The 12,547-nt window shown below is 41.2% G+C and overlaps 1 protein-coding gene across 9 annotated transcripts in view; it reads left to right on the top strand.

Annotated features, from left to right (window-relative positions):
• The window catches only part of LOC146382158 (RNA binding protein fox-1 homolog 3-like), a 530,501-nt gene that overhangs the window by 484,886 nt on the left and 33,068 nt on the right, over window positions 1–12,547 (top strand). For all 9 annotated transcript variants that reach the window (XM_084938515.1, XM_084938511.1, XM_084938513.1 and 6 more), the window contains 3 exons: window positions 591–630; window positions 816–880; window positions 6,364–6,442. In XM_084938515.1, the coding sequence (XP_084794641.1) occupies window positions 591–630; window positions 816–880; window positions 6,364–6,442 (184 nt within the window). The remainder of the gene's footprint in view (window positions 1–590; window positions 631–815; window positions 881–6,363; window positions 6,443–12,547) is intronic.

Genomic DNA, 12,547 nt, shown 5'->3' with positions numbered 1-12,547 from the left:
CTCCATTTGTGCAACATCTCTAAAGTTAGAAATATCCTGTCTCAGAGTGACGCTGAAAAACTAGCTCATGCATTTATTACTTCAGCCTTCAGCTAATCCTAACCCTGTGATTGTTGTTGATGATGTGCATACATCTCTTCATCAAAGTTTAATCACAACTATGCATATTTGACAAGTTCAGTGGACTTCATTGGCTCCCATCCTATTTGAATCCAGTAATCAACTTTGGGATGTACTGTAATGTGATTTTCAGAGGATGAATATCTGCACAAGTTATGTGAAGCAATCAGAAAGTGGAATCTCAAAAGAAGGCTCTTTGTAAGCCCATGCCACCAAAATGAGGCTGTTTAGAGCCCAACAGGCGGTCGTGTCCTGTATGGTCATCCTAATGAAGTCCTTGCGAGTATTGTTTGCTCGAGGAGAATATCAGGAAATTTAATTACCTTTAATGTCAGTTTACCAGATTTTGTCAGATCATCTATGATGTCATTTAGTTAGGACATTTTTCAGTATGAAAACCCGTCACCCTGTCAGTTCTGTATATTTCAATGTTAAATATATGCTTAATATTTGATATTCTGTGTCAACAGTGTGGTCTACCAGGATGGATTTTATGGGGCAGAAATATATGTGAGTCAAAGCCCAATGATATGCATTTATATTTCATTTCTGTGTAGTTGCAAGATTGATTTTTAAGCATTTCTTCTAATAATGACCAACTGGCCAAGACAGTAGTCTGGATTTGATGTTGAATTTTGAAGATAATCTTTTAATCTGTAATGAGAGCGGTTTGAAATTGTTCTGTTTCTCTTCAGGGAGGATATGCAGCCTACAGATATGCACAGCCAGCTGGTACTGCTGCAGCTGCTTATAGTGACAGGTACGATATTTTCTCCTCCATTTCTGAAGCCTTCTTGAAAAAACTTTCCCACAGAACAAAACTGGTCGCATCATCTTATCCTGTTTCTTACTTTATCTGGTATTCTTTCATACCATCATTTGTATGCTCATATGAAAAAGAACATTTTCATACAATTCTATGGCGTCCTGCGAAAAACTAAGCATAGTCCATGTTTCTTCTTCCATGGTTATGGTTTTCTGTATGCCTTTATCTCTCTTTTACAACATTGCTTGCAACATTTGCACAGATCTCTTAAGGTCCTGCCAGAGCAAACACCAAATGGTCCAAGGTCTGGACTTGGACTGGCTTTTGGCTCACAATTTTCAAGACTTTCCGAAATCTCATATACCGTGCTTATTTGTTTATTATTGTGGGATCTTTACCTACAACATAAAGTGTGTCTCGGGAACTGTTGTTGTGATTTGGCACTATATAAATAAAACTGAATTGAACTGAAAATTAGATTACTCCTAATGTCTTACAGTTCAGGATCCTGTGTTTTTTCTCAGGTTTGATGATTCCTGTAGAACGTGACTAGTGTTGTTTAATAATGAGGGTTTCCATACCTGTTCGACGCGAATAGTGCACTGTGCATGCAGTGGGAATGTCTATCACAGGACCGGGCTCCCAGCCCTGGAGTCGAGCTACTTGCACGTAATGTCGCCACTGTCATACACAGTAAAAGCTTATAAGCAATCATAAACCCAGCGTCTTTACTAAACATCAAACATGATGTCAGAAGTTGTGGTTTGGTCATGTGCTAAAAAGCTGCCAACGAAGCGGTAAGCTAAACGTTTTCTCAGCCCTTTAAAGACATAGCAAGTGAGCAGCTAGCGTTGTTCAGCTATCGTAGCAAAAGCTATTAAACATCAATGACCATGTGGAAGAATTCTGTAGACCAGAACATTGATGTTTAATGGAAACATTGCCAAGAAGTGGCGCGTGTACGAGCAAGAATACGATATATTCATGGCAGCATAACTAGTGACAGCGTGAGAAAGCAACTACTGCATGACAGTGACTTAACCTTAAGCAAAGCAATCGAAATGAGCTAAATATTCGAACAGACTGATCAACATACAAAAGCTCCAGCAGCCCCAAAACAAACGACAGCAAAGGTGGATAGTTTCATCACAAAATAAGTGCGACACGATCAGAACAGAGTCCTGCACATGCAATAACTAACTGCAACAACTGTGGAGGTGGCGTTGAGATGCAAGCGCCCAGCAGTGATGAGGAAATGTTCTTTGTGAATGGGGTCAATATAGACACTGGGAATCCCTGTTTTCTGCATAGGAATGACGTATTCACCACTGTGCATATCAATGGAAAACCAATAGAGCTGCCGTCAAATGTAATCTCATGCCCGCCGACTTTTTTGCACAACTGAAACAAAACAGAAGACTCAGAAAACCAAACTGGTGGCATATGGAGGTGAGGAAATTCAAACAGCTGGCACAGCTACACTTTCATGCCACTCTGCAGGCAAGGAATACCCGCTGTAATTCTTTGTAGTGAAATGAGTCAACGACATAATCACTGGTGGAAGAGATATGAAAGAGCATGAACAGTATCTCAGAAAGGACCTCGAGCATTCCAACTTGTCCAAATTCCAACTTGAGGAAGTCTGTTATGTTGGACATGTATTCACAAGCAAGGGCCTCAAGCCTGATCCAGCTAAGACCAAAGCAATTAATGAGATTTTCATACCAGAAAATGTCACAGCCCTCCAGTGCTTCTTGGCGATGATCAACTTTTTAGGAAAGTTCATTCCTGGAGTGACCTCTCAGCCCCATTTCATGAGCTAACACACAAAGACATTCAGTGGTGCTGGCTAAAGCAGCATCAAGATGCATTCAATGCTTTAACAAAGAGCCAGTCCAGCCACTCTCAGCTACTATGATGTCCAGAAACCCATCACACTTACGTGTGACGCCTCACAGTACCGGCTTGGAGCTGTGTGCCTTCAGGTGCTCCGATCGCCTGCTCCTCTTGTACACAGACTGAGATCCATGGATCAAGAAAGAGCTTCTTCCTGTTGTCTTTGCATGTTCCAAATTCAATGATTATATCTGTGGAAAGCAGATCCAAATCAAAACTGATCATCAACCATTAGTCACAATCCCACATATTCTAAATGAAACGATGGTTTCTACAGCCGACCTTTACATGGAGGAAATGGAAACTAAAGCTCTTGTCTTTGTCCAAAGGATAACACGCAGCCACTGGTACAGATATGTGGATGCCACCTTAGTCAAAACCTTTCACCAAACATGTTAGCTCAGTGGATAGAAACATACAGTTCACCAAGGAAGATACAAAGGATAAAAGTTTGCTGTTTCTGGACTGTGCTGTGCGCACTGAGGATGGAAACCTCAGTTTACTGGAAACCCACACACAGACCAGTACCTGTTGTTTGACTCCCACCACCATCTGGAACACAGATGTGGGGTGATCAAGGCCCTTATTGTGGAAATTTTAACACTAACCTGCAACATACCCATCTTGGGGGGGGTTACCTTCAGCCCCATCCTTAAAACCTTCTCCCTCACAGAGAGAATTATGATCTTCAACTTCTGGCTCTCGGCGAAGGCGGTCGCACTTTTCTCCTCTCCCTTCCCTTATCTTCCCTGCTTAGCTTCTTGTGTCCTTGTCTAGTCTCGTCTATTTTTTACTTTTCCCTGGAACAGTCTCTCACAGTCTGTTCTCTAAAACCTAAAAGAGGAATTATGGATTTGATTATCTGGTCTCTGAATGTTATTGACACCATCTTCTCAACGAGAAGTCTGGGCTCGGGTGAGCCTGAATGTCCTGGAGGGACTTTCCCCTGCCGGATACACGATGGACGGGTGGACGAACTGGAGGGTCGTGTGCCTGGCGGGACTGTCGATCGAGGACACTGAAGATATCTACCTGTTCGGAACCATGATAACAGGGTTCTTGCTGATCGGAGCTGGCTTGGCCCTGGCTTATCGGAGATTAAAGAAAGCGGAATCGGCTGTTCAAACCCCCACAAGGCTGCCCGCTGGGTTTGAAACGATGGGACGAGGCGTGAGTTCTCAGAATGGGCTCATTGAACGCAGCACGGATAAGATCTTGGAGATGCTCGAGGCTGCCGTGAACACTCAGAATAAGACCGTTGAGCGAAAATTGGATAACATCATGGAGAAGCTCGCGGCTCTCCAACGGGAGATTGAGAGACCAGTGTCGGAGTGTTAGAACAGCTTTGAAATTCACATGAGTTGTTCGCACTAAAGTAAAAACCACCATCACTTCATGCAGCTACCACTTCGGCACCAGCTGTGGGCTCAAGGCTGGAGCTGAACAAAAACACCCTGATAACGACTGTGCTTAGACTGTTCCTCCCCTATGCAAGGCCACCTGGGTTGGCTGGAAGACGGTTTACTTAGCCCGGCAGGGTGAAGGACACTGTCTCAGCTGAACTGAACACATACACTGATACACACTCATCCCCCCTCCCTTTCCAAACGCCTTCGATGCCTGTCCCCTCCCGGGGCAGATGGCGGTCGACTGGACCAGCGCAGACATGCTGCAGGACCGGATGCGCCGTCTACACCGGCTCTCTCTCACCCTTTACCCGCCCTGTTGCTTGTCTTGTGTTTCTATGGTGTATTGATAGACATTTGCTTTTTGTGCTGGGGTGTTTTTTCTGTTCTCAAACTGTTCTCCCACTAGGAGCTCAGTCTGAGTGGAGTTTTTTTCTCCTCCTCTCACCTCATGTTATGTATTTTCGTTGTTTTTTCCTATCAGCCTACCTCTCTGACATGTCTCCCCAATATGATGTTTGTGTAAAGTTTGTTCAGAAGGTTCCTTTGTAAGTGCGCATGCACCATTAGCGTGCTGCCTGCTGTAACCCATAATTTTCTTCAGGATTAATAAAGTATTCTGATTCTGATTCTGATTGTTTTCTGCTTGGCCGTCACCTAAAGATTTGCATCCCTGATGTAAAAGAAACACCAACCAGGGAGAAATGACAAACGGAACAACATCATCATTCCTTGTGTAACTGCTTTGTCAGAGAAACTCAGGAGAATTTGAGCATCCCAGTGCACCTCAGACTAAGCCACACCCTCAACCAAAACCGCCAAAATCATCTAAGCCACACAGTGTTTGCTGTGCAGTGCATCAAGAAGTGCTCAGGAACTACACTGGAAAAATCAAAGGTCAAAAGTCACTCTTTCAAAGATGAAGGATGCAAGAAGGTTTGAAAGAGGAGTAAAAGATCCATGTCCACTATGAACGCCCATCATTGAACAGAAGGGGTGGCCTACAGCACCATCTATCAGCCACGTGTGGTGCAGTCTCAACACAGTCTAAAGATCCCTTCTCAGGCATTTCAACCTCCACTCAAACCTTGACGCCTACAACCAGACCTCAGTAGTTCACATGATTGGGTGGGGCAAGGTTTCACAATGGTTTCAACTGTAACTCTCAGTAATGGTAATGACCCACACCTTCTTTTCGTTGGCTCATGTGATGACTTACCTGACTTAACCTTCCCCTGGGGTTACATACCTGGTTTTTAGAAATGAAGAAGCCCCTTGGATGAGAGGTGAAAGAAATCCAGCTGGTATGTTCAAGCTCTGTAGATTAGATGACCTTGATGACTGAGAACCCACACAGACATATTTCTATTTTCTTCCCGTTCATGCTGGAGATCAAACAAATCCAATGCTGCCCTCCTGTTTAAAACATCAGTTTTGAGAGAAGCGTAATTTTCATTACATGGCCTGCCAGCCTTTAGTGTGATTGATGAGTATGATAATATATTATTAATTACTCTTTGACAGTTGAAGCTGAGAATGCTAACAATGTTTCTGACTGAATTCCCAATCAGAAAAGACTGGTACTGCTTTACATTCCTTTTGAAGGTAGCGAGATACATACACAATATAACACCAGTGAGAGTTGGAACTCCAGGTTTCACCTGGCCCAGCGAGTCGATTCAGCACTGCCTTAATGCAGCTAAGTGAAAGCTGCAACCCATTCCTTATTATTGCCGTTGTAAATAGACGGGTATTTATAAGGTCTAGCATTTTTCTTTGAGTACTTTAACTGAAATCTCAAAAAACGTTTTAATCAGCACACACATGCAGTGCTTCAGTCCATGACTGTCGTGCACGCTGTTCTATACTGAGGCTTGTGTTTTTGAGCTCAGATACTTTTCCTGTCACATTTTAACAAACCGAGTGCATCGGAGCAACACTTTGACAGATGAGGGAGAATAACAAGCAAACAAAGCACGTCCCAGGTGGTGGCGGCATGAGAGATGGGATAGAGTCCCAGCTAATACTGTTATTATCAAACTTTCATTTTTCACCTCCCATCTTTCAAATATGTTTATAGTCTTTGTTTTGCAGCAGTTGCTTAAGCAACTTACATTACTTACATTTATACTGCATTTTAATAAAAGCTGATTCTTCCTACTTCCTTTTATGTAGTTACGGCAGAGTCTATGCAACCGCAGACCCCTATCACCACACCATTGGTCCTGCAGCCACATACAGTGTGGGCACTATGGTAAGTCTGCTCCCTGTTTCCTCACTGCTGATTACTGCACCATGATAGAATATTACAGTAGACTGATACAACATGCACACACTGCCTTTGAAATACACTGTATGACACCATACATATTATTGGAGATCGTTATATATGTGAATATTTATATGAACAAATAAACTGGTACATCAATAGTTCACATGAAGGTTTAAGAGTTTCAGAAGCTCTCCAACAAAAGCTTTTATTTTTACTGAGTTCTGATTCTCTTGGAGGCTCACATTTCAGAAAACCAGAACCAGCTTTGTTTGTTTTGGAGAAATCAGTTATGTTTTATTTGAACGTCACTTTCTTAGGTGAGAAAGTCTCTTTGTCTGTAGTCCGCTTTTCTCTAACTTCAAAGAGGCGGAGAAAACCAGACTTTCTTTGTTTTGTGTCAGTCAGTATGAACTACGCAGCACAGGCTTCAACAAGAGAGGGAAAAGGAGGAGAACACGAAGCTGAATGTGAGCTTCTGTTAGCTGCAGGTGTTTCTGCTGCTGCTCATAGATCAGACACTGAGTGCTGGTGCAGACAAAATCTAATACAGCAAACAAGATAATATATCTAACATAGGAAATATTATATTCTAATGAATCCACTCATTATGTGGTGGTTTCCACATAAAGAGGATCATAATAAACAATGAGATCATTTTGACAAGCAAGTTTTTTTCTATTCTTTGAGAAAATTGTAATTTTTGTGGGCAGGACTGGATTAGTAACTGTGTGTGTGGTTTACCACAGAGTCATGAGAGACATCTCATTCAAATCCAGCAAATGTTCAATTTAAATAACAGACATGGCACAAGCAGTGAACTGGAAATGTAAGCAGGTCTTTTAGTTAGCTAGACAAATCAAGTGTTTTACCTTTCTTTATTTACCATAATAATAATAACGTATGTGTCACAGATTTTATATGTCAGTCTGAAACTGGTGAAGGAGCGAGGATACACTCTCCTCAGATGAAACTGTGTGAAGTCTGACAAACAAGCTCCATCTAGAATAACACAGATCTCAAATACTGTCAGAAAAATAGAAACATGAGCTTCATTTGTGTTTCTGCTTCATCAGCTATAACCCGAGTTTATCAATGCTGTCATGCAGTAAGCTGTCTTAACCATATTGCTTTCTATCCACAAATATAGAATAAAATGATCTCTTGGACAAATCATGGGTACCACAGTGACAGCATTGAGATTTGTAGCATTGGCCGACATCAGGTTCAGTTTTCTTTAGTCTTTATTCAGCTTTCTGCAGGTGACTGACGTCCAGCTTGTTAATGATGGTGTGAATCTCTTCATGACATGAATTCTTCACGTTGATATGTTTCTGCTCTTTTTCAAACTTTTGACTGTTTATTTGGGTTGTTTTTTGTTGGTTTTGTTTGTTTAACTGCATTGTAAGCACATCACATCGATCTTAATGTATGAAAAAACTCACAGATGTGATGAAAGTGGTTTTGAGCAGCATCACCTGGTAAATGTCCCTCCTGTCAGGTTGTTACCATTTTGTATCTAACACTGAAGACGAGCCTCTGTGTGTGTTTGTTTGCTTGTTTGTTTGTTTGTCTACTAGTTGGATGATGTTTTATAAATGGTTGTGAGCACTCTGTGTCTGTTGGTGCTGGTGCATTTCATGTTTGCCTTCATTAGTCATTAATTATAAATATTCTTCAGTGCTCGTCTTTTTGAAGGCTACTCTGCACTGCAGATGGACGATGCTTCTTTGTGACGTTTGTGTCCTGCATCAGCATATTTTAAACCTCTGATTAGACCAACAGTAGATTTAAACTAATAAGATGGTCAAAAAAAGAAGCTGAAGACATTTTTATACAAATGAGCTTTTGATACATTTTTTTATATTATTTTATGTGTGTTGGTATTTCTGGTTTTATTGTGAGGCACTTTGTGATTTTTATCTGTGAAATGTGCTATATAAATAAATGTTCCTTACTTACTCAAAAAATAACATTGGAATCAATATTTTACAGTAAGGTAACATCAGTTTTGATTTATACATTGTTTCCTAACTCTATAAGACAAATTATGACAAATAATCCAAATAAATGTGTCAAATTTATTAAAAAATATAAACAAGTGGGTCACAGCTCAACTGGGAAAGTGCTAATGAGGGCACATTTATGACATCATCAGCATATTTGACAGCTGTGTCCTTGCTGTTAAATTACAATAAAATTATAAATGAGTTTAAAGAAATAAATCTCTCACACTGAGCTCCCCCTCTGTGGCGTTATTTTTGTGCCACTATTCTGAGCGCACGTAAAAAAAAATTGCAGGTGCAAGTGTTGCATTTTGAGGAGAAATTTATTTTGAGTGAAGAAAAGCTGAATTTGAGTGAACAAAATTCATTGCTGCGTGCAAAAACTGTATTTCAGTGTTTGCTATTATCCACACACACAAAAAAAAAATCTGATTGGCTGTTCTGGTCTCCAATCAGCTCGAAATGCAATATCCCAGAATGCATTTAGTCCAAAACTCAAACGAGGCAGTGGCGGAGGAACACAGAGTGGCAGAGTTTGAAATATCACTCTTTCTGGGTCACAAAAGAAACTTTTAAGATATTTTCATGCGAGAATGTTTCTGTGTAAACTTCAAATATCTGCTCGATTCATCAAGACGTCACATATTTGCATAAGTGCTCTAACGTTTTCGGAGATGCCTGTTACCCACCAGCTGACCGGGTGGTCACTCAGGTTAAACATAATAAATAAGGCTGAACTGACAAAAAAATCACCGACTACACCACCAGGTATTACAGGAAAAACCATAAAGCCTTTGAACTAAAACAAACACTGTTGTGACAGTGATGTACACTGTCTTGTTGGTATATATGTATGATTTGTATCACCTTCATGTTTCCAAACCGACATCATGACCAGCAGCTTTTACAGCTGTGGCTCCAGCAAACATCAGCTGATACTAGAAATTAACATTAAATAAATTCTAACAACAGCTGATCAAGCTTAAACGTGCTGCTGTTGTTTAGCGCGACATCCGCTGGTTTCCTGTTTCTGGCGCAAAGTGGGCGATAAATAAACAAGAGAGAAAAGCCGATCAGCTGATCATTGATCAGTTTCATGATTGAAGTAGCAACAGGAGAGGGAGGGGGGAGAGAATGAGGGGAGAAGAAGAGGCAGCTGTGCAGCAAAGACACAGAATAACTCCAGCTTTGTGTCTTTTTTTCATTGTAGTTGAAGTCCGGGACTAATTGTGTTCCTTTTCCCTTCAATACGGATGTGTTGTAATTGGTCCAGCCCAGAGTTGATCATGACTAACATGACCAACTAATCCACCACCTTTCATTGTTTATACCGTTACAAAAACCAACAAACATAAAAATGAAAAATCATCATCAGCCCACCGGGCAAATGTCCGGGATGCCCAACGGCCAGTCCAGCTATGTGGTCAGCTGGTGGGTAACAGGCATCTCCGAAAACGTCAGAGCACTTATGCAAATATGTGATGTCTTGATAAATCGAGCAGATATTAGGAGTTCACACAGAAACATTCTCGCATGAAAATATCTTCAAAGTTTATTTTGTGACCCAGACAGAGTAATATTTCAAACTCTGCCACTCTGTGTTCCTCCGCCACTGCCTCGTTTGAGTTTTGGATGAAATGGATTCTGAGATATTGCATTTCGTCATTTCGAGCTGATTGGAGACCAGAACAGACAATCAGATTTTTTTGCATCCAAGTCTGTGATTGGCTGGTTTTGTGGCACAAATATAACGGTGTAGAGAAAGAGTTGAGCGCGCACGGGCAGAAATGTTGAGAGCGCGAGCGACACATTGCGAGCGAGCGCAAATGCAAAAACTGAGCGAGAGGGGCTGCTGTTGTGTGTGTGTGTGTGTGTGTGTGTGTGTGTGTGTGTGTGTGTGTGTGTGGATAATAGCAAACACGGAAATACATTTTTTGCACGCAGGAATGAATTTTGTTCACTCAAATTTAGCTTTTCTTCACTCAAATTTCTCCTCAAAATGCAACACTTGCACCTGCAAATTTTTTTACATGCGCTCCAATTTTTTTTACATGCGCTCAGAATAGTGGCACAAAAATAACGCCATACCCCTCTAACTAAATCTACAGTGTTGTCAGTTTGTATGAATAGATCTGATCCAAACTATTGGAGCCTACTGAACAAATGTCCTGCAGTAATAGTTTTTTTGGGATATCATAGTTCAGTATTTTTTACATATACGCTGTAAGTACTTTTTCCACAAGAATCCAGGGCCTATAATACAAACCTCAGAGCCTACGACAAATGTTTACAGTTTTTCTCAGTCGCTTTGGTGCTTTTCTCACATCACTATTAACATTTGCACAGCAGTTAGTGTATTTCTCAAAACAATTGGTGCAAACTGCAAAACCTAGTGGATAACCTGCAAAAGCAGGTCACTTGCTCAAAATCGATAATCCCTTCCTGAAAAGCAAGTATTCATGTCAATGACACTGCCAGTGTCACCAAAATGTGAAGTCGTGACACCATCTTGATGAACAACATCTTGATGAACAACATAGTCAAATAGCTTTGTCATGTTGTCATTATGACAGTGTTCAGTATTCTCTCAGTGTTTTCCAAGAAAAGGTCAGAACTCGGTGACACTACCTGAAAATGCTCAAGACAGCACTATACACTTTTTGTACAGACATTCCTGTAGTTAGGGGAGTAAGTGAGTACAAGGCACTGAATACGCGTGTTTCACATTTTTATTGTGCCAAAGAAAAATACTCTACAGTCACTTATTTAGAATAAACATGAGAAACACCCTTTTGGTCGAGCTGTGCACAAATGTGAACAATACAACAGTGCATATTGTAACTGAACACACATGAATCACTCTGGCACATCCAGATGTTCCTGTCTGTCTGGCCACATATTTTCATCTACATCACAACAGATATAATTCCTTGCAATGCAGCGAGGAAAGTATCTCCTGGAGTGGCGAATCCACCCTCTGCATGACTCTGCTGTGATCTCGTCACATGCATCCATGGCTGCTAGCAGGGCCATTTGCACATGTGAATGCTGGTCATAAACCTCCCACCTCCAGGCAGAGAAAAACTTCTCTATCGGATTAAGGAGTGGGGAGTAGGGAGGGAGATATTCAACCAGCATTCTGTCATGTGCTGCAAACCACTGTGTGACCATGTGTGAGTGGTGAAAAATGACATTATTCCAAACAACAACATACTTGTTGAGTTGGCCTCCACCCCTCTCATTCTCAGGGACTATGTCCCAGTGAAGAGTGTCTAAAAGAGTCAGGAGATGTTGTGTATTGTATGGAGGGGAATCAGAATCAGAATACTTTATTGATCCCTGGGGGAAATTATTTTTTTGTTACAGTGCTCCATTATAAACCAACATAAACCAACATTAACAAGACAGACAATACGCTAACTAAGAATAGTACAATATATACATATATATATATATGCATAAGTCACTCATTAATAAATAGCTGGAAAAGAAACATGTGTAGTTGTAGCAGTAACCAGTATATGGGTGAGGATGCCATTGTCTGAGATGGCTGCACACATTGTAACATTCCCTCCATGCCGGCGTGGGACATCAGTGGTTGCTCTCTGTCCAGTGCGATTTCTTCCACGCCTTCTGCCTTTGGCCAGACTGACACCACCTCATCAACGCATATGAATGTGTGCAGTGGTTCTCTGGCTTCCAGCTCCACGCTTTAGAGAGAGAAATGTAACAACGTTTCCTGTGTAACATAACGCATTTTGTATGTTCTGTGAGTATATACACAGAATTGTTGTTCTACTGCATGAAACTACACAAAGTAAAACAGTTTACAGTGCTGAACATTAGAGTATAGATAGAAGACATGTTTTACCCGTACATCTCCTTCAGTCTTTCACTGATGGGTTCAAATGCACTTTGTACAATTGTTTCGTGCACATTTCTTTTCTCTTGAGCACGCTGTCAATTGTTGTAATTGACACAGATCCAATATTGCCAAACACATCGTTATCCTCTATGACAGCGCTTTGAATTTCTTTCAACTTTCTTGCATTGTTTGCAGTCACCGTTGCACAAATGGCTTCCT

This window comes from Perissodus microlepis, chromosome 8 (genome assembly GCF_051167445.1).
Source record: "Perissodus microlepis isolate ML-2025 ecotype Zambia chromosome 8, ASM5116744v1, whole genome shotgun sequence".
Lineage (NCBI taxonomy): Eukaryota > Metazoa > Chordata > Actinopteri > Cichliformes > Cichlidae > Perissodus > Perissodus microlepis.
This window is presented reverse-complemented; position numbering and strand designations above follow the sequence as displayed.